Raw genomic sequence first — 22,792 nt, 5'->3', positions numbered from 1 at the left:
GCTTCGCGCTTTATAACAAAAATATTAACTCACACTTATATACGTGTGCCGTACATCGTACCTATTGTTTTGTAATAACAATTTATCAAGTCGCCGTTCGTAAATCGGCGCGTGTTCCTCGATTAATGTAAAAACGTGCGATTCGCAGTCGGGAAAGAACGGATTACACCATTATTTATAATACAACGATATTTACAGGTGTTGCTTACAAGTGATACTTACAATGAAAACGTCTTAATATGACACGCATATACGCTCTCTCTCTCTCTCTCTCTCTCTTTTACTCTCGCACGCTTTAAACACTCGTGATATTTCCATACCATTGTCTACATACAAAACGTTAACGTTATTTAACGCGAAGCAATATTACGGTACGTACATGCACCATTTTGTCACCTAAAATAAGAGCGCTTGAAATACTCAGTCATATAACGGCAGACGATGTGTATATCGGGCAATAATTAAAAATTTATAACTCAAAAGATCTATGAAACTGTACATCCTGTGATTTTTTCACTCGCGATTAACTCGCTGGAGAAATTGTTTTCCCCGTATTTCCATGGCAGTCTCACGGCATCGCGGATTCTCACTTCCTTTATAAGGATATAAAACTAGAATTACGCGAGCGAGCATAAACTGCTGCTATTAAATGACAATTTTGTCGCGAAGAATCTCGCGCAAATTTGCATGACGACGAGGTTGCGAGTACGTACAGTATATTTATGGACGCTTCCCGTCAATTAATATCAGGCACTCCGAACAAGGTTGCTTCAATGAGAATAGACTAATTAATACCGAACGAGAGAGGTAAAAGGCGTAATAAAAATTTGCAAGAGTATCAGCAATATTCGCACACGAATCCCTTTATTCGTTTACACTATCTGTCCTGATTGTGTTTTGTTAATTAGCGTTATCAGTTGAAAAAGAAAAAGAAAATATTGGTCAAGAAGAAAAACTTATTTTTTTCAGTATCCTATTTCGTAGGTCTTAGTACGCTTATGTGCTTGAAATAGCGCGATAACATTATATGCAAAATTCTCCGATAGCATTGCACGAACGTGTAATGACATTAATGCATAGCATAATAATAGAGGGTAGTAACGGCGATGTGGAACAAATGTTTATTACAAGCATTTATGATAAATGCTTCCTCCACATAATCGCATTACCTCCTAACATTTCGTCCATTAACAAACCATTATTACAGCATTACGCACTATTTCATATATAATACACGTTCTACGCGAATAAAAATTTCAATTTCTCAACAAAATATCACTTGCCTGTTTTTTTTTTCTTTTTCTTTTTTTTATCAGTAATGTCAGTCACAATCCGCAGTGAAAGAAATACGTGCGTAATCTGTCGGCTTTTCCAATCGCTGATCGATCGATCGCCGTTCAATAAAATGTCTTTGGTATAATTCATTCGTCCCCGCTGGATGAGAGCTAGATGGGATGCGAGGATAAATAATACAACCGCGAGCTCGCTATCGATAATGAGGGATTTTCAAGGATTTTCAAAGATTCCGCTAGCAATGAAAAGCAGCGCAGTTTGGAAAATAGGAAGATGACGAGGCAAGCGTTAAGGTAGATCGTATAAGGGATCCTTCCTATAATATACACGTATTTACACGAGGCTAATTTGCATCTCAGACGACGAACGCTTGCGGCAATTTGCGATTTGCGTCTTGTCAAGTAAATACTGATGGGTAAACGAAAAGCGTCGTCATTCGAACAATAAATGTGGAACAGTTCCCTAGAGGGATTACTTTTATTTTCTGATCTCGCGACACGATCAGCAAAATAAAGAAAAATACAAAAAGTGTAATGTAAAAAATATATTGATAAGAAAATATATTTAAAGTCTCATAAGTTAGCATAAGACAAATTTAGACTTTAATAGCGACATCGATTGCTCTGCTGCTGAACCATCGGCGATATTTTTAACGCAACATATTAATGGAACGCGTTACTGTATTCTGAGAATGAGATGTCTATCATTTATAGAACAGAATTCAAAGAGCTGTAGATAAAGAATGATATTATTGACGCGTCTCGACAAAAATAAAAGAAATGAAAATAACGGTATAATAATAAAAGAAGAGGGAGAAAATAAAAGCGAGAGTGACGAGTGTTTCCGGGTTTTCGAGTCCCTCGGGACGTATACGTGTTACATAACGCTATTTGCATAAATACAAGGGGCTGAAATTCCGCAGGGGTTTCCTCACAAAAGGAAAGCTCGAGGGGTTCACGAGCGTTGCGAGAAGTGGAAGAATAATAACGAAGAAGAAGCATTCTCTCTGATGAGAGAGGATTTTCTCCCGAATGGCGGTTTCTGGTACAGCTTTGCGATATACATAAACCTTAATTAATGCTGACCATCTAAAAAAGAAGAAAGAAAGAAAGCGGGCACCTGCAGGCGTACGTAATTGCATCTGGACGGCGGGAGAACTCATTTTCAAGTTTTCAGATCTCGCCGCGCGATGATGACATCCGATAATTATATTTTCAGTCGGTGCTCGATTACACGTTCGGTTACATCCTTGCGATCCGCGTCACAGAATCACGGAAATTGTGTTATCGATGTTGCTCGCGATATTGCTTGTTTTTGTTTTGAGAGCGATCTTTGGTGTTATATCTGGTACGATTTGTGCAAGCTACAGATAATAAATTATAGACATATATATATATATATGTGTGTGTGTGTGTGTGTGTGTGTGTGTGTGTGCGCGCGCGCGCGCGCGCGCGTGTATGTGTGTGTGTATTAAAATAAACACAAGTTAATTTGGAAAATATTTTTTATAAGTTTTGCTAAACGTGACTTGATTGCAATGAAGATTTATTTAAAATAAAAATAATTATAATATAGAATTTTGTTTTATAGAACTTTGAGATTAAAAAATCAATTTTTATTTTGTGGAACAAAATAATTCTTTTCAATGGCCTCAACCCAATCTTCAAAATAATCTACCCGCTTACTTATACAAGAGTCCATAAAGAACTCGAACTTTAAAAAAAGGATCCGAAACGAAAAGTAGAGAAATGGACAATAGTCATCGCGTGTTTTGTGAAAGATTCGTTGATAAAAAATAACGCTTGTGTGAATGCATTGTCGCGATGCAGCATTGAATCGTTCGCACACGCCTCCGGTCGTTTGTTTTTCACTGACTCTCTCAAGCGTTGCAAAAAAATCTTAAAAGAAAAGAGAAAAAAAAAAAACGCCACAAACGCAAAACATAACCTCATTTAAATCACCATAAAACGTAAACTAAAAACAATAGCGTCATGTTCGTAGTGTCAGAAAATTATTAAAGAATTCCACTAGACACTACAAAGTAGATGGCCCCACGTCACTGCATTTGGCTTTTTTTAAAGTTCCGTTTCTTTATGGACAGCCCTTGTACTCATTCGCCCAAGATAATGAAAAGATTCTTAAAAAAAGATAAATAAATAGAGAGAGAGGTGTCGAAAAATGTCGATTAACGGATCTCTCTCCTTCGCGAAGTATTTCAAGAAATAGAAAAAATAAAAAAATACCAATCATATATAAAAATTAGTAGATCTCATGCAAAAATCTACTATACTCTCATGTAAAAATATGTTTAATTTTCTCGCACGAGTATAGTGAGATTCGCATGTGTGTTTTGCCTCGATATATACGGTCGTGAAAAATCAATCGGTGAGAATGATATATATATATATATATATATATATATATATATATATATATATATATATATATATATATATATGTTCCCGACGATCGTGCTCCTCGTGCGAGATGTGTCAAATTATATGGCATTCGCGATGTTCATACGGCGACCTCGACGTATCACCTAATTGATGACTTAGCCCTTAAAGATAACGATCAGTGTGGGCGTTATTACGTTAACGACCTCGCTGATGTGTCGAAAATGCGACTCCGCGTCGCCGGATACCCGCGAGATCGATTTGCCATAACGACGACTGTATGCGAGTTCGGGGGATTACGACTTACCGAACGACGTACAAACAACGAGAACGAAAGAGGGAGGCAGGGTTTGCTGGAGCTCGGATTTGTTGTACACTACGGGCAGTTGAGCGAAATTACACATTAACGTGGCTAATGATAGAAAGAACAACAGTGCAATTCCGTGGATGCGCAATCTATCATAATATCTTCTCACGTGACGCGGGATTTCGATTCATTTTTCTACGAGAAAGTAGATAAATTATATTATTGTGCTCGATAAAGTCAGAATATGCCCTGAAGAAATTAAAATTCAATATTTCTGAAATAAGAAGAGATATTGAGCTTGTGTTAAAAAATATGCAAATGTTTTAAAATTGCATTCAATTATGACGAATAAATTTCTGAGATCTGATATTCATCGATTCTATCACGTAAACTTATCGATATATATATATCGACTAACATCCTCACACTATTTCGATTTCACTAATTGATGTGTGCGACTCGATTATCATTCTTATATTTAATTCTGCGATCAATAGCTAATTGTGAGAAAGATGACACGTGACAAACAAGATTGCGCATCGCTGGTCGAAATCCACATACCAATTTACATGGAAGAAAAATCCGAACTCTGCTTATATTATTACTAATCTCCTTATCCACGAGGGAGAGTTTCCGCAAGCTCTGACAGAGAGGCGCTCTCCCGCTTTCCCGGACGATTGCAAAATCGATTGTATGGCACAAAGGGCGACCCTCAGTTACAATCTCCGACCGTTTCGATTTAAGTCTTATTACGCGCGTTCCTCTCGCTGACTTATCCATATATTACATCACACAACCCTATTTACAGCGTGATATATAATACATACATACGTACCAATTTCTATAAAAATCGTCTCGCGACTATGGCAGCGTAGCTTCGGTATACAAAACCGCTGTAAGTTCGTTGAGAGATTTTTCTTGAGTGTGGGCGTGATTACGTGCGGCCGCTGTTCCTACAGTCATACTGGTCGATAATTTCCAGCTGGCGCGCGAATGGTGATCGGTTTAAAGAACCTCGATTAATATTAGGTCTTGTTTTTTTTCCTAACAAGATCGCGTTATAGATTTCACACAAGGAAACTCTTTGCTCTAACACAAATCTCGTTTGACGAAATTATATAGAAAATATTACTCATAAATATATCAATGTTACTTTCCATATTGTCGACATTCTCGAGATGAATGCCTGACCCGGTGATTTCTTTCACTGACTCACTGCTGGTCACCAGATACCTAGATCGCGCAAATCAAAGGTTTCAGAAGTTTGTCGGCAGAAACGTTACCGGCCAGTCGATATGCTTCATGAAACTCATTTCGTTTAGTGAGATTCTACCGAGGGTATAACAGTCAAGTATACGGCGAATACAAGATATACAGTAAGAGTAGATTGTTCGATCGACGAATATCGAGGTCCGGTAACACAGTCTTCGCAAGATATGTCTCTATCTATATTAAACAACGAAACTCAAAAATCCGTCGACAGCTTGGTAATTCATAGAAATAAATATCATCAGTAATACACGTCTATTTTCTTGATACTCGTCTGTTAATTCGTATTCGAAAGAGTGACCAGATTCGAATTCTCTCACGTGTCTGCTTGCATAATCGAGATCATTCTTTCTCTGTCGTGAGCGATTAAATGCATAATATAACATAAATGCTTGCGATGGTCCTTAAAACTATTCCAATTTTATTCGGAAAAACTCCTTCTCCTCTCCTCGCTCGAGCATTCTTATTTATACACATTTATAAGTCAACACTTTTTTAACATATCGCTACACGTTCTCGTTGCAATATTGCAACAAAACAATGTGTCGTGACTATATGATTCTCCCCTTGCCGACGATAGATTATACACTCCTCGAGAACTTTTGCGCGAATCCCGAAAAATGGACGACACTTTTGCAGACATAGAAAAATCCGCAGGGTGTAAGTCTGTTCAGTTCCCAGCAGGTGCTTGTCATTAAAGTTAGTTCGACAAATCTGAGATTGCACTGTCACTATCTACCGTAATTCGCGGTGCGATATAAATGGCACAATTTTCTCCATAAGTTCAACAGCATAATTTACAGCGGCTCGGTGTAAGCGACGAATAAGCCTCTGCCGTAAGTCTGCGCGTCTTCCCTCAAATTTAAAAGCAATATTTTCGCGTGCTTACTTCCGGCACCGGGCTCAAGGACGGGGGTCGTCCCTCGCGCGGGACAACCCCTTCCTCTTGTCAGCCGTAGTAATAGCTTTTGCTGTTGAGGCTCCGGGGATTCTCCGTGCGGAGGATCGTGTGAAGATTATCCGTGCCAACCATATGATTTCCAAGATCGACGCGCATCCCCGTGTTAGTCGCGTGAGGCACCGACGCGACGTGGATGCTCGTTGGCGACAGAGGTATCCTTGTATCGGCATAGTAACGTTCGCCGTGAAGCCTCTCGGCCAACTGAGTTTCGGACAATCTACAAGAGATGAAACAGCATAATCAATAGTTAAGAGAGAGGCAAAATTGTAATAAAATATTCGAGGCTTTATTCACATTACTAAGGATAAAATAAAAAACCGCAATGCAAATTATTTATTGGAGATTAAAATATGAGACTGAAAATTCTCAAAACAGATTTTCGATTTTCATTTTCAAATAAACATTTTTCATTACACCGTGTTTATTTTACCGTGTCTTATAAAACTTATCCCCATTTAAGATGACAAACATTATTGAAGATCTAAATACGCTTAAGAGAATAATTCAGATCTTATTCACTCACGTAATAATTAAAGGATTCATTCTTTTCATGTCAATAAAAAAGAAAAAAAAAAAAAAAAATTACCTTGCGTCTTGCATTGGTACTGCGACCGGTGTGGTAAGATCGATATCCGCATCAATTTCGGAAATATCGTCGGTGAATCCATTTGGAAGAGCCTCGTTATTCGCATGGAACTTTGCATCCCTCTTGGCGCGATGCCGGCTGACTAACAGGCGGCCAATAACCAATCCCAGAAAGAGCAAGATACCGGCGCTGACCGATACGATAATGTAGAGGTAAAACTTTTCTTGGTTGTCTACAGGGATCATGTTAAATGCACACTTTAGATTTTCTTTTCGACTTTTGTTCCCTGTAAAATATATCGAAAAGCAGATGCAAGCATAGTCATAATAAAAAAAGAACAATAATGTCGATAATAACTTCTATTCGTGAGTTCGTTTTTTGTCCAATTTGTAGATTTATGTATACAAATACAAGCGTGACATGACATTCGAAAAAAGCTCAAAATTGTAAATTAAAAGTAAAATAAAATTCGACTAACATGCTATACCACCTATTGTAACTAGAAACAATGCCAAACACACAATGCATATATTCGCCAAACAGTAATCGATAACTATCATTTCAACATGATTCTTTACATGTTTTCAAAAATTGAAAGACTAAAACCCAAATCGATCAATTTCGACTTTAGTTCAAGTTTGAATACACGTATAGAGAAAAATAATTTCATACCATCCGTGGTAGCTAAAAATTAAAAGATATACATCTACTTTCGACAGTCAAAATTGAACTAATTTCGATATCAATCCGTGCATGATCAAAAATGATCCCTTCCTTTTTCACGCAGGATGCTCAAACAATTAAAATATCATTCGCCAACCTCGCTCGTGGAACAAACTACCCTGTCCGTATCCAACCCTGGCATAAATCGAGGTTGATTTGCAACAGCATACTTTACCAGCTGAAAATACAACGACCAACCGATGGTGTAGTACTCACTCGTTATGAAGGAATATGCATTGATCCACTCATTGAGGTATCCAACCACGAGGTGATCCTCCTCTTCCGGAAACGCGTAGACGACGGTAGTGCAGTTTCCGGATGCGCCGACGGCGCCCGATGTGGTTGCGGCATTATCAACCCCGTTGTCGCTCGCCATTGCAACCCCCTGGATAACCATGGGCGGTAAAGGCGATAAGGGTAAATGTTTCGCCCCGATACCGAGCGACTTTAACATGTTCAACCGTGCGTCCACTGTGCACGCGAGAAAACAAAACGTATTCAGACGGCACGTATGAGGGGAGGAAAGTGACGAGAGTTCGCGATTGCATGAGACTTTGAAAGAACGGGCAACGCTCTGGTTGGAAACATTATAATCTTGCCAAATTCAATTTTCGATATTATATATATATACACAAGGTGTCCTACCTAGACCACCCGTACATCCCTTTTCTTTCAAAAACTAAGCATTTTAGAGAAAAACGTTTTGAACAAAAATTGTATGGTTTTGAAGGGAACATAAGATGGTGTCATTGGTTTGACCTTGAATGGCATCGTTAAGGTCAAGTCAAAGACATCTTTAATTTCTTAAATGGAAACCCCCATTTTTTATTACATATTCTTGTAGCTTATCTCGAGAGCTTTTCAAAACACTATAATAAAGTATTTTTTCATTCAGAATATTTTGAGTTATTTTGTATCTTAATCTGACATATTTTAATATAAAATACAAAATATCTCGAAAATTATTTAGTTTTCGATAATTGTATAATAATACTTTTATGTACAGAATAATAAGATGAATCAAATGGTGTATAGAAAGTAATTGTTTTTTAAAAAAAAGTATGCAATTATTTGCAATATATTTTTTTATAACAGTTATTTATATTTTCTTTAGTTTTTGAAAGAAAAGGGGTATACGGGTGATCTAGGACACCCTGCATATATATATATATATACATATACATATATATATATATATATATATATATATATATATATATATATGTATACCTTCGTACGGAGAGAAAGAATCCTCCGCACGTAGAGAAAGAATCTTCAAATTTGGCATTTCCATTTTGTCTCTCGAAAAAGTCAAGATATTTTTTTATTTATAGTATCGCGATTTAAACTCGCAGAAATTATATTGAATTCAATGCTCGGATTCGAGAATAAAAGCGTCAAAGTAAAATCTGTGTAAATTATGTAGCAAATTTACAGCGATGACAGATGTAGGAAAGTGTCTCGTAAAATCGGAAAGAATAAAACATTACATATCGTTAAATCAATAACCAACACCTTAAACAAGTATTGTGTTAGATATATCGCAAAATTTTACGGTTTAGAGACTTTTAGAAGAATTTTATATGAAATAAATTGTATAATACGACAATATATAATTTCTTGCATTTTAAAATATTATATAGATAATTATTATGAGAAGTCTATCAATAAAAAATGATTAACCACTGTGTTATTCACAACGAAAGATACTATTAACCTTTCACCAAATGCAATATTATTTTTTCACAATGTTTGAAGTAAAATATACATGGCGAACAGCTGTCTATCTCGCAAATGAAAAATAAATGAAATGAGCAAACATTACGCGATATAACAGTCTATTCTAGTTATAATTACACAAATTTATAGCGTGAAAATGGCTTGTTTTCAATAGCTTTAAAATGAAATTGCAATTTGTATTCTGTAAATCTAATAATAGTAATCTAAATTATAGCAGCAAAATACATAAATTCCATAATCTTATATTAGCAAATGCTCTTCTTTTTAAACAAGTTTAAAATATCATTAATTAATGTTTGGCATAAAAATAATAATTACTTAACGTAATTTTGTAACATTAAAATTTAGAATTAAAAGAATGTAACAGAGAGAGCTTTCTTACACTTTGTTAAATTCTAGCGAACGTACATTTTGCGCGATCCGATATGCATAATGCAAATATGTTTTTCCAGCAAACTTCCACGGCAAGAATGATTGATCACATCGTAACGTCCTCTAATAGTCTCTACGGAATAAATCATGGGAGCTGTCCGGCACAGGTCTCTCGTCACCCAGAGTACCATTGTTTTAGCGAGGATTGCGATTTAAGGAACAGGATTAGTCACTCAATCGTCATTAAAATTCATGATCTTTGTTACATTTATCGACCGGAGTCTGAAGCACGTAAAAAAGCCCCGAGAAACTCGTGACAAGTCGTTCTCCTCCTTGTGTCTCTTCATGGATCGCGGAACTTAAATGGCACATTGTATCTGCGGGTACGCCGCACGGTTTTCCGACTTACTTTTTGCCCGGATTATTTTTCAGGGAAGAACTCTGCGCAGCGCCTCCAAATGCCAATGGAAAATAGAACTGGAGTAAGATATACGAATGAAGTAGTCCGTGTTTTTGCCTTGTTGACAATTGACGAAAGTATTCGATGCGCAGATCGTACGTAGTTGACTTTGCCGCTTATTCGCGCGATTCGACCCAAGTAGAATTTTTTTTTTTGTATATTAAAATATTGCAAGAGTATCAATATAAAATTTTATCGACACTCAAGTTTTAATATTTTTAAAATATTTACTAAAAAAAAAAAAGTTATATAATTCTCTTGAACGCTATCGAATTGTTAAATATTAGCATAAAAATTAATCCATAAAAAAATTCATGAGATTAAAGAGATATTTTTAATTCCCCTTACTACCTTGTTCTGTACTCTAGAACCACGCACGATATGCTTCGTTATAAAACGACTGATTCAAGCAGACTTGAAGATGATGAATTACTCGGGTCTCACGAAGCAGTTTTGCTGACGCGATAAAAGTAAAGAAAGAATCAGCATATTGTAAATGCTGAGATACACATTTATTAAAGCCATTTGTATACTTCGTGTAAAAATTATGTAATTATGTTAAAATTTGAGCTAAGGAATGGAGTAAAATTTGTTTATTTTATCTTTCCCCCTGTATTATTTAGCATATTTTTGCAATGCACATCCACGAGTTGCTAACATACCGTATATTAAATAGAACGGAATTAGTACGTTCATTGGGAAGTTTCCGTTTCATCGGGGGATTTACTAATGTCTTAGCTTCGAGTTATTTACATTATAATTCAAACAATATGGTCCTAGTTCTTCCAAGCCGCGTTGTTGCACTAAGACTGCTATCTCTCCCAAGCGAGATAACATTCGCAGTTCCTAGTTTTCTAATTAGTGACTTGGGAATGCTTACAATTAGCCGATGACGGAATTCGATGTCGCGGAATTTCGCTTCTATCCCGTCGCACAAGTTTTCTTCTCTCATTTACGAACAAATTATATCTGTTTATAAAATTTACATAATAAATTTAATAGTGAGATTGTTTTAATATGTTATTATAATAAAGATATCTTCTCTCTCTTTTGAAATAAAAATTAGCATAAGCTAAGAAATAGAAAAAAATACAATGAATTTAGTATTACAATGTATCAATTGTGTGACGCGCGCATATAACTAAATACATACATAAAAATTTTATTTTTAGTCTTAAAAATGTGCAAATTATTAGAGATCATCTTTACAAGGATGTATTTAATTATAGTAATATAATATCTTCGATTACATATTTAATAAAATCTGATTATCATATAGCAGCTCATAAGACTTTTATCGGTGCTCGGAAGAAGATAAGCGAAGATAAGAAATGTAAAGACAGAGTTCAATAGAGTATGTATAACTCACTTTACATGGAGCATTCTTGAAAATCTTTTCATAAAAAAATATTTCGCCAGCAATACGCACACAAAATATTGATTATCCTATTACATTGCAAGTTTCCACTATGCGTCTTTTGATGAATTTACTCAGCCGGCCAGATAATAGCTGCGTCTGACGTGAATCTTCAAACATAGAGTTACGTAATTCTGTTTGCGTCTTGTAGCAAGTAATGTGGATATGAAATCAGTCGGTGTTGAGTAATTATGCCATCAAAGAAAACTAAATTACAAATTTAGAATTAATATTCATTGGAAATATTGTAGCAAAAGAATCGCGATTCCGCAAATAGATGCTCTTTGATTGTAAGAAGTTTAATAGAACAATTCGAATTTTCGTTATAATTTCGAATCTAAAAAATGTTGTTCAATGTCATAACAACGAATATAAATTTTTACTCGTTAATCAGATACAATATAAATACGATTATAATAACTAGTATCAATTTTATGTATAATAAAATTAATATCAAAGTAATTAATATTTTTCTAGAGTTTAAAGCTCTGTCCTAAGATAGTGAAGTAAAAATTAGATGAATTTCATAAGATATGCGAGCTAAAAATATTAACGGTAAATGCAACAATTCGCTTAAACGGAGTGTAAAAAATAAAAAAAATTGCTCGAGAGGAAGTAATACGAGAATATGGTAGTGGACTAATTTTAAGAGTATCGAAGCGAAATCAGTGCCTCTCGCTCGAGATAGCAATCGATCGTCCATGAAAGTTTAATTTCAGTAGCGTGCATTTCACATTTTATTCTTCATAAAGTATGCAATGCGTATAGCGTTATATGTGTACATACATATGCAGTCGGATATATATCTCGGCTGTTTTTAATGCGCGTAAGTATATTATACCAAAAACAAAATTTACTTTTTCTTTTTAATAAACTGAATAAATAAACTATTTTAGGTTTATCGCCAAAAATTATTTTTGTCGCAACAAGATGATCAAAAATTTATATTCACGATGGCGCATCACAATATTCGATATTGCAAAACATATTGCGCTTGTGACGTAAAACGTAATTTACATACATGGAATAGCCGGTATTATAAACAGAAATTAATTTGTTTATTATAACAGCCCTAAAGCAACGAGTATCAAATTATATTAGAACGATCCTGCGAGCAAATCACGTGTACGTGTTGAAAAACATATTTAAAAACAGCACTCAATTATCTCCCCGCTGTAAATAATTTCCCGAAATTGCAAAACGCAATTTCGTTTCGCGCGTAAAATTAGATATTTGCGCACTCGAGCAGTGAAACAGTGTTAAACACGCATCCATTATTAAAAAAAAAAAAAAAAGAGAAAGCAAAAAAAATATTTTACCTAGAATTCCGAAAGGGACGGACGAACGAACGAGTGTTCGTGCGTACCGGTGAACGAAACGTGACAAAGCCGAAAAGTTATCGTAGACGAAATAGAGAACGCGTTGCTTTTTTTATTGCGTAAACATTTTTATTCGTCGACAAAATAATTTCTGTTGTGAAAAGTGTTATGCACTCCCGCCAACGCGAGCTACGTCTCGGAGCTGCGCTGAAATTATTGCTCGCATCCGCGAGTCGCGCGCGAGCTACGTATACTGTGACCGAAAGAAGAATCACGCGACCGGTCTGCACCGCCACCTGTTTCGCACACGTCGCGAAAAGAGCGAGCATTTTACGACACCTGTAATATATAGGCGTAATACGCTATGTAAAATTTCGGATCTGCCTTACGATACATACGGCATAATAATGATTCTCTAACATATTTCAACATTTTACATAAAAAGAAAATTTTTAAAAATCGTTACATATAATTAACTTTAAATTTTTCAAAGAATAATTAAAATAATGATATTGAAATTTCTATTCCGTTTGTATACATCTAAATAATAAAAAAAATCGTTGCCAAATAAATGAACAAATCACTCAGATAAGTTACTTTTGAATTAATGTCCCAATTATGTTTCATAAATAAATTATTTTCGAGACGCACACATATACACAATTTTAAATTCTTAAAAAATAATTAAAGAAATAATGTTAAAACTTCTATCCCTCTTGTATACATCTAAAGAATGTAAAATCAACTAAATTAACATATAATTCGTACATTTTAAATATTGACATTGTATATGAATTATAAACAGATGTATATCATTAATAAATCATTAACAACAATGTTCCATACTCAGTTAAGATTAAATAAATGCTTAATTTTATACCTATATATATATATAATAAAATATTGATTTTCCGGATATTAATCACTCTGTCGATTTAAGTAAAAGATAAGTTACTCTCAGATTAATATTCTACTTACGTTTCATAAATAAATTATTTCATCGATCACAGACACATATAGCTTAATTAATTAATCGCGTCTTTGATTAAAAAAAAACTTAACAATTCATTATCAAGTAGTCAAAAGCGCAACTCGTAAATCTACATGATAGAAAACGTGAGTGTAAAATCCGCTACGAAAAACGCTTCGAACTTTGAAGGCAATAAAATATCGCACCGCGTTAGGCTCATAAAGCAGGGATATCTCCTGTCATCGCACGAGTCAACCAAAGTTCCAGGGCACCCCTAATCGACATTCGATGGATCGCCGTGGTGTCAATATATTGACTTCGAATCGATCATTGGCGTAGCAACTCGTAGTGAAATAGTCATATCACTCCCAGTTCTGATACTAATGTCAACATCAATCACTAATAGCGGCTGTTAATCGTGTCGTAACGTTTGCCTGAAGAAGCTACGCCAGCGAATGACACTTTGTGAAATCTACTGTGAAATATCTCTGTCTTAAAACTCGATGAGTTTAAACGTTTCTTATTAGGAGTGTTCATTCGGAAAACGCTTACAATATATTCAATATTTTACGCAATGAAAAAGAGAAAAAAAATATTTTTACTGCAAAGCTGCTCATTTATGAACCAAAATTGTCATAAATGTTATCTGTTTTTTTTTTCTTGATTTTTATTCAATTGATAAAATAAATCTTTCTTTCGAACATTTCAGTCTAATATTTGATTAAATTTGTTAATCCCTCTTATTTTTTTTTTTAATTTATCGCGATTGCTTGAAAAGCAACAATTATATTTTTTCCGCTTAAAGATACGATATGGTATTAAATACAACAATTGTGCCCATAATTATGAAAGTGGTCTAAGTCAAAATTTAAAAAAAATGAGTTTATCAGTTATTTCATACCACATTAGTTTAAACTAAATGTATTCAATGTAATTTTTACGAAATTGTCAAAAATGAACCATTAGATAGTGGTTGTAATTTCAACATTATATGGAATTCATTTAGTGTTAATTATGAAAGTGGTCTAAGTCAAAATTTAAAGAAATTATATAAACAACTTGAAAATGGCACGTGGCCTTCTTTGACGCGTTTCTGAACTACATAATAAAATAATAATAATAAAATAATAATTTTTGGTATCAGGTCATTCCTTTCTACCGAATGATCGTGATTTTGGGTTGATAGAAATGAAAATAAAAAGCAAATTACTTATACAACCCTGAGCATTATTATGAATTGATAGAAAAGTGCAGAAGAAGCAATACATTTTCGATAAAGCGAATGTCGCAGCCGGATTTTATTTCAACGAAATCATTAGAAGATACAATAACAAGAAGAGTAAAAAATACCGCGGGCGAATCTGTCTCTTGGCTACAAATTCAATGGATGAGATTCTTGAAAAATGAACCTTATAAAATGTTTTATAAAACTTCTTTAGATGATTCTACATTTCACGTTTTGGATCTTTCACCTAAAAGAGGAAGACCAAAAATATACGGAAATATTAAATTACTTCCATTATACACCAGCATTAGACCAGTATCGGAAGAAAAACATAAAGATATTATGAGTTTACTACCGTACATCCCTCCAGTTTTTCAGGAACATTTTAAGAATCTTAAATACTCGAAATAATGATAAAAATGGATTACTGTTTAAAAATAATTAATAAATGTTCACGAATTATTTCAATAAAATTATTGTTTCAAATAAAACTCAAAGTTCTTTATTGCTTTAAGTCATTTATAGGACATTCAGTTAATTTTGAAAATGGTCTAAGTCAATTCAAACTTTAAAAACAATATTATCGTATGAAATTCACACAAAATTTCATATTCATAATAAATTTCCATTAATTAAGACTGATTAAAACAATAGAAATTATTGCAGTTAATATAATATGCTATTAAAATTGAAGCAAATTTTATCGCTCGATAAGCTTTCAAAGTTGATTAGCGATAAGAACTCGATCCAAGAATCAACAATTTCTCTTTATGAACATAAAAGTTTCAATTCTAAGTAGTTCACCTGATAGATATTGATGTCGTGACAGTTGTTCGATAATTGCTTTTGCATAGACAGCTTTTCGTCTAGTTTGTAGGCAAGAGAACGGTCTCGAAACTTACTAACTACTATGTATAACTTTATTAAATGACTGGCATTGACTTTGTTGACGAATTCTCCGTTATGTCATAACGTTTAAGAAATTTACATATCACATATCGATATCAAATTGTGCACCATATTGAATGGAAGTATCTTACTATAATTGCGTTTGTCTCGAATAAAGTATACTGTATAATAAATATATAAGCATAGAAAAAAATAACGAGGTACAAAAATATGAGACAATCATTATATTCATTTTTAATATTTTTAGAGAATAAATATAATGACTTATAAATAACTTATATACATTATATCCATGTTAAACATAGATTGTAGAAATCATTTTTCTCTCACGCAAAATTATTTGCAAAATTTTTATAACCTTTTAAAAAAAATTAAATCTTGGTCTTAAAAACTTTCATTAATTCTCCTTTTATTAATGCTTATAATAATTAAAATTCTTTATAAAACCTATTAAAATATCCGGCAATCTTAAAACTATATTCTAAAAATGAATATATTCTTCTTCACATTGTAAAGATAGTTTTGACTAATTGTGTAGAATACATTTTATACAACGGTAAAAATGAAAGAAATTAAGGTTGCTATGTACGAAGAGAGAAAAGAACAGAATAAAACCAAATTTTATCCTGTTTGGCAGTACGAAAGGATCTTTACCGTGGTCAAAGCCGGAATTAACAGGTCGTGGCTTAGTCCGTATGAGAGAAGCTAGCAAGTTAAAAATGTAAATAGAAGGGAGAGCAAAGTTCCGTTTGTCCTGAAAGCTCTCATCAAGCTGTGTAACTTTTACTAAAGCGATTTTGTCCTACGGGGCCGTATTACATTCTTGTTGTAGCTTGCCGATGCAAGCTCACCAACGATATTTAATGAACCATAGTGACCTATTTCTTTAGTCCTATTGCTTTTAATAAGAGTTATCATCTTATTTATCTTTTATCTCTCCATATATAATATATGGAAAGATAAAATAAATATATTTTTTATCTTTTGTATGTGTGTATTTAAAATTATTTAATATATATATTTCTCCGAAATTATTTAATATATTTCTCCGAAATTTTTATTGACACTATGCATACATTATTATAATAAATAGCGATTGTGATGTGAGTAAAATAAGAAAAAGTAAAGTAAAATGTTCTCGCCATTTTTTTTTACATTTATAAATACGAGGAAATGGCTCTGTTCCTGATGAAATGTCACTCAACGTTTGCACAAAACGCGGCAGAATGTTCCAACGTCAATCTCCGCCACAGATACAATATCTAGCTTTTATGGGAAGACATCCTCCCGGTGGTATGCGTTATCTACCATATAGAACCGTTATATCGTATCCCGAATGGCCATTTAATAGCTCGGTTAAATTTTCAGGTATGCCTAACTTGTGTTAGTAAGATTGCTACACGTATGATGGAATATGCCAACTACCATTATATATAGCAATGTGTTATGTTGTAAAAATCATTTTTCAAAATTAGTATATATATATATATATATATATATATATATATATATATATAATAACGTATATCTAATTTCTTGCATTCATTTAAAGACAAAATTGCTCGGTATAATATTAATATTATTATATTATATTATTAATATATAAATTGAATAATGTTATTAATAAAAGAAAAGCAGTTTACAAATAAATATTAATCATCTTAGGCGTGGATTTGCATAATTAAAGAATTACAGTAACTATGATATTTCCATATCTATTATATTTTTTATTATTAATTTAATATCTTTCTTTCTTCTCTTTTATTTTGTTAGATATTTTTCACGTTACAATTGAAACATGAAAAATTGAATAAAATCTCGTATAGATTACGTACCGGAGAAACAAGAATGCGCCCTCTTACAGTGAGCTAACACGATTCACTTAATTAGTTACGTCAAGGCGACGGCGAAACACGATAACTTAAGATTGTCCCCAGACATTCCACTCGATTAAAAGCCATCCAATTTCAGTGTTAAGTTCTATCATTGTTTGCTGGTTAAATGTACGGGAATGGCCGTAGCCTAACGCGCGAAACGTGCCGTTTCTTATCTTTACTAACGACGAAATATGCGCTAATCCTCATTTGTCCGTGTCGGCGCAGAACAATTGTAATGATTTCTTCGCCTAAAATGTGACACCGCATTTACTAAAAGACACGATATCCGTTTATCACGCTGTATTACATTGTAACAGCGGATTTCGATAAATAATCATTAATAATGTCAATGTCACGTAATTTGTTCTTAATATTTTCGAACTATTATTCGTAAGTGTATTATATAATCACTATATTGTGCTGCGCAGATTCAAGTGCGATAAAACAGCTTCATGGATGTATGTATTAAGGATGTATGTGATATATATCAAAATACTAACGAAAGCATTAAAATTTTATAGATTGTTCTACTATTTCTTCTGAATATTTGTGTAAAAACTAAGTACAATTCTCTTAACGGTTTGAAAGTTATTTAAATTTAAAGTTACTATTGATTCTTATGGAAAATCGCCTATTGCAGCACTTATTGACAAATTTGACAAAGAAAAAATATTATCAATGAAATAAAAATTTTCACATCTATTAAGGAAATTCTAATAAATATTTGTGCAAAACTTGATTTAGCTCCATTAATTCGTTTAAAAGTTATTTACTAAAAATTGTAAAAAAATATTATCTGTCTCTTTTTCTCTTTCTGTAAATTACTCGTTTTTCATTGTCTTTTGCAGTTGATTTCAGAGGATATTCACGATCAAAAGTTTTTGCCATAAATTAGAAAAAATATTAATTACAACTATTTTCTTTTATGAATACGTCAAAATCCATATTATTTTGTGATACTTTAATTTTTTTCATTACGCGAATTTATTTTTTTAATTTTTCAAACAGTATAAGAAACGTGTTTTCTTTTTAATTTTGACAATTTTTTGCTACTATTGTACATCCAGAACATCCTTAATCCATAAATTTTAGCATACGCTCGCGCGCTTTATAAATACTTCACACGTACACGAAAATTGTTTTTGCGCAAAATTAAATATATCCATATAAAAAGACTGAAATGATTTAATTATTATATAAATTTCTTTATAAAAACTTAATTTAATTTAATTTAATTTAATTCTAAATTCTACCAATTATTTTATATTACAATATATGATGGAGAAATTATATATATATATATATATATATATATATATATATATATATATATGAAAGTAAATTGTATTAAATGTATGAAAATTTTTAATTAGCTTTATCTTGATAAAATAAAATATAAATATATAAATTCCAATATTCTTAAAATATTCGTTTAATATATGTGACTCTGATCATGACTATATAATATATAAATTTTATTTATTAAGAGAAAACATGGAATGTTTATGTAATATAAAAGGCACAAACAACATTAATCTTCTCCGCGACAATCAAGATCCATTCCCACGATTCCGTTAATCATTGTCTTTTCTATAATCTAACAAGTTTCAAGACGCAATTTGTACATTTCTGAATCTAATTGAACGAGTATCAAAGAATCAAATTTCCTTACATCGAATATCAGCAGATCAGTTTGATTTTTAATATCATTTTTCGCTCGATAACGCTAAGCGCATCCGCTCACCGGCAAAGAAAAGTTCAATTATTAATTTCGTCAATCTGATCAATTGTGAAACATTACGAGACGATGCCGCTTGTCTGCGCCTAGAATTTTACGAATATTTTGTTCCATCTGAGCCCGCGCGGACAACTTGGAATAGAAAGTGTCAAATTTAGAATGGCGCGCCATTCTGAAGAAAGTAAGACGGAAAAGTTCAAGCAGATTTTTCCTCTTCGATATGTCAGATGACAATTTATATAATCTTCTCTCTCGCCAGTAGTTCTTTCAATGCACCTTTTCAAATTCTTCTCACAAAGTCTTACTACATTCTATACATTTGTCTGATCCGTATATTTTTGTAACTTCGAAACGTATTTTTTTTTTTTTTTCAATAAATGTTTAGAATTTCAAATTCAGTCTCGCATGAGGTCTCTGTATTTTTATGAATATCGAGAAAAAATATTGACTTTTTCATTACACAGTGGATTACAGTGGATTTCTATTTTACGGCTGAATTGTTCGTTTTCCTCTTAATCTTCTTCGCGCAATGCAGTATCTATATAACGATTCATTCGCGGACTTTAACTCGGTTCTGATCTAACCTGGTAAGGATAGACGAGCGAGAGGATGCAGTCATGTCTTTAGGAGGTAGAGGTACTCGATCATTACCTTTAATTAGTGGCGCGATAGAACCCGCGGTACCTTCGATAAAGTTCGCAAAGGCGAAGTAAAACGTGTCGTCGACAACGATCGACGCTGAAATTGACCTACTACGAGAGAGAGAGAGAGAGAGAGAGAGAGAGAGAGAGAGAGAGAGAGACAGGGAGGACGAAAGAGAAAGAGAGAGAGAGAGAGAGAGAGAAAGGGAAACAGGGAGGGTGAAAGAGAAAGAGAGAGAAAGAAGGGTGGAAGAGAAGAGAAGAGAGAAACAGAGATAGAGATTACACTGCCAGACGCGAAGAGAGGGTTTCACAGGTTTTTCATCGTTCACATATCGTACTCCCCATCAGATGGCGTTAACTTTATCTGAGATTTTTTTCCCCTCGATGGTTCGACGTCCCCTTTCACCTTTAATCTCGGTCGATGCACATCCGGCGCGCCCGATATTCCGCACCGCCGGCGCGATGCGCAACCTTTTCCCCATGGACGGTCGCCATTTCAACCCTTTTTGCGTAGACGACGGCTAGTAGAAAGAGCCCGACGAAATCTTGATCAAAGAAAAAAACCGATCCCGACGGAAGTTCTACTGCCTATAAATACGGGCTATCATAAAATGCGCCATTCCTTTTTAATATATCGTAGTGATAAAAAAGAGTGATATGTACAGTACGATTTTATTCGTAATATTTTACCTGGATATTTATTTTTCGAAAAATTCGAACTTTATAAACAAGTATGTCAAAAACAAAATATTTGATACATTTCGAGTGAAAAAATACATGTTATTTTAAATGTTTTGATTGTTCACAATCGCTTAAATTGGATTTTTTTTTCATATTAAAAAATCAGTACTTGATGTTATTAAAAAATTTACATATGAATGAATTTTATATATTTTAAATTAAATGGACTTTAAATAAAGTTATAATAATTTTAAAGAGATGTCAAATGCATAATAATATGTTAAAATAAAAGAAAGAGCATCTTACATTTAAATCATAGAATAAAAAAATTTTTGTATGAAATTGACAGATAGGACACTTTATTTATTTAATGATCTCGAAAATATAACACAACACTTTCTTTCGGAAAGATGAAGTATACAAGAGGGAGATGGAGAATGGGAAGAAGATTGTGGCACTTTATAGAACTTTACAGAATTGGATAACATCCGGGAATGCATGGAATATTGCTTTTCGATGGCGAGCTATGTCGACATTTCTTTTTCTGTACCAGTGATAGTTTTTCAAGAACATACACATAAAGCCCCCGTCATAAAGTGGAGATTTCTTTGCGCTCGAATGAGGTTGGAGAATTCAAGACCCGATTAACGAATATTGCCCTTTCGCGTATACGTGGTCGGGAAAATTATACGGTTTCGAGATAGAAGCAGCGGAAAGCTAGGTGTGAGCGCTTTTAATTAGAAGCTTGAATTATATGCTCCGATAGTGCGATGCGTGTTCCATTCAGAGGCCTTGCTGCGCAGAACCTTCTGCGTAATCGGCCGATTTCAGTGGAATCTCGCTTGAAATTTAGTGAATGCCCACGCGTTAATCTCGAATAGATGGAGGCTGCAAATTAACCTTTCTATTCTGTACGAATTCAACTTCTCCAAAAAAAAAAGAAAAGAAAAAATGACGCGTAAAAAATATTAAACATAAGAAATATATTGTGTCATGTGTTTTAATTATATCTTGCTAAAAACTGAAATAATCTAGTTTCGAAGCGTTTGGTTGTAATAAAACAAAATTATTATTAAAATATTTACGCTAACATTTGCGCGATAATAGAAAAATTGATATAATAAAAGATAATACAATAAAATAGAATAAGTTTTTCTCAATGTTTTCTCTTCTTCAAAATTCAAGAATTCATATAGCATTGATCATCTAAATATCATAAATCACTGCAAACATTATTTTCCAGATTGTACAATTCTCTAGATAATTTGTAATTCTTGGTGCAATTATTCACTTAAAGAACGAAATTAAACGGATCTTTTTCTATGCTACAATGTACTCTATTCAACGGATTTCACGTATGAGATAAGCTTTAATACAATATATTTATATCACTTCTTTGCCTTCGCCGACTTCATATCTCTCAGTCTTTTATGAAGACCTTCGCCCTCTTTCTTTCAATTTATACAGGTCAATGGAAACGCCAAATGAACAAAATAAGTGTGTGTTTGTGTATCGCAACCCCCGTTTTCTGATTGCGTTTACACATGACCACATGGTTCCCTCGAGAATGAGAGTGAGGAGACCGATGGACGCAATGTTTTGATTGAAGATGATAAATTTTGATGAGATTTCTCCCTTTTTTATAATATATTATATTCCGAACAAATTTCTTCTTCTAAATAATATAGAAAATATAAATTATTTTTTTCGCCTGCAATTAAAGTAACTTCATCAAAATCAATTTTCTCCTTGTATTGGAATTTCTATAATCGAATTTTTATACACTGATAAGAAACTGATAAGAAGTTGGTCATTGTCGCGTACTTTTTACTCAAATGGATAATAGCTTTTAACTCTTTGCACGCAAGTAAAAATTTACGAAGGTAGATTATTTAAGATAAAAAA

General features: G+C 33.4%; 1 protein-coding gene across 5 annotated transcripts in view; it reads right to left on the bottom strand.

Moving 5' to 3' along the window:
* Positions 1–838: 838 nt before the first annotated feature.
* LOC126850343 (protein eva-1 homolog C) overlaps positions 839–22,792 on the bottom strand; it is a 160,843-nt gene continuing 138,889 nt past the window's right edge. For 4 of the 5 annotated variants that reach the window (XM_050593229.1, XM_050593258.1, XM_050593250.1 and 1 more), the window contains 3 exons: positions 7,752–8,006; positions 6,813–7,044; positions 839–6,443 (listed from right to left, as the gene is read on the bottom strand). In XM_050593229.1, coding sequence (XP_050449186.1) covers positions 6,215–6,443; positions 6,813–7,044; positions 7,752–8,006 — 716 coding nt within the window. In that variant the 3' untranslated portion in view covers positions 839–6,214. The remainder of the gene's footprint in view (positions 6,444–6,812; positions 7,045–7,751; positions 8,007–22,792) is intronic. The other variant, XM_050593266.1, reaches the window with a different exon arrangement.

Source organism: Cataglyphis hispanica, chromosome 1, assembly GCF_021464435.1.
Source record: "Cataglyphis hispanica isolate Lineage 1 chromosome 1, ULB_Chis1_1.0, whole genome shotgun sequence".
Classification (NCBI taxonomy): domain Eukaryota; kingdom Metazoa; phylum Arthropoda; class Insecta; order Hymenoptera; family Formicidae; genus Cataglyphis; species Cataglyphis hispanica.
The sequence above is the reverse complement of the archived record's forward strand: the minus strand, read 5'-3'. Positions and strand labels throughout refer to the sequence as shown.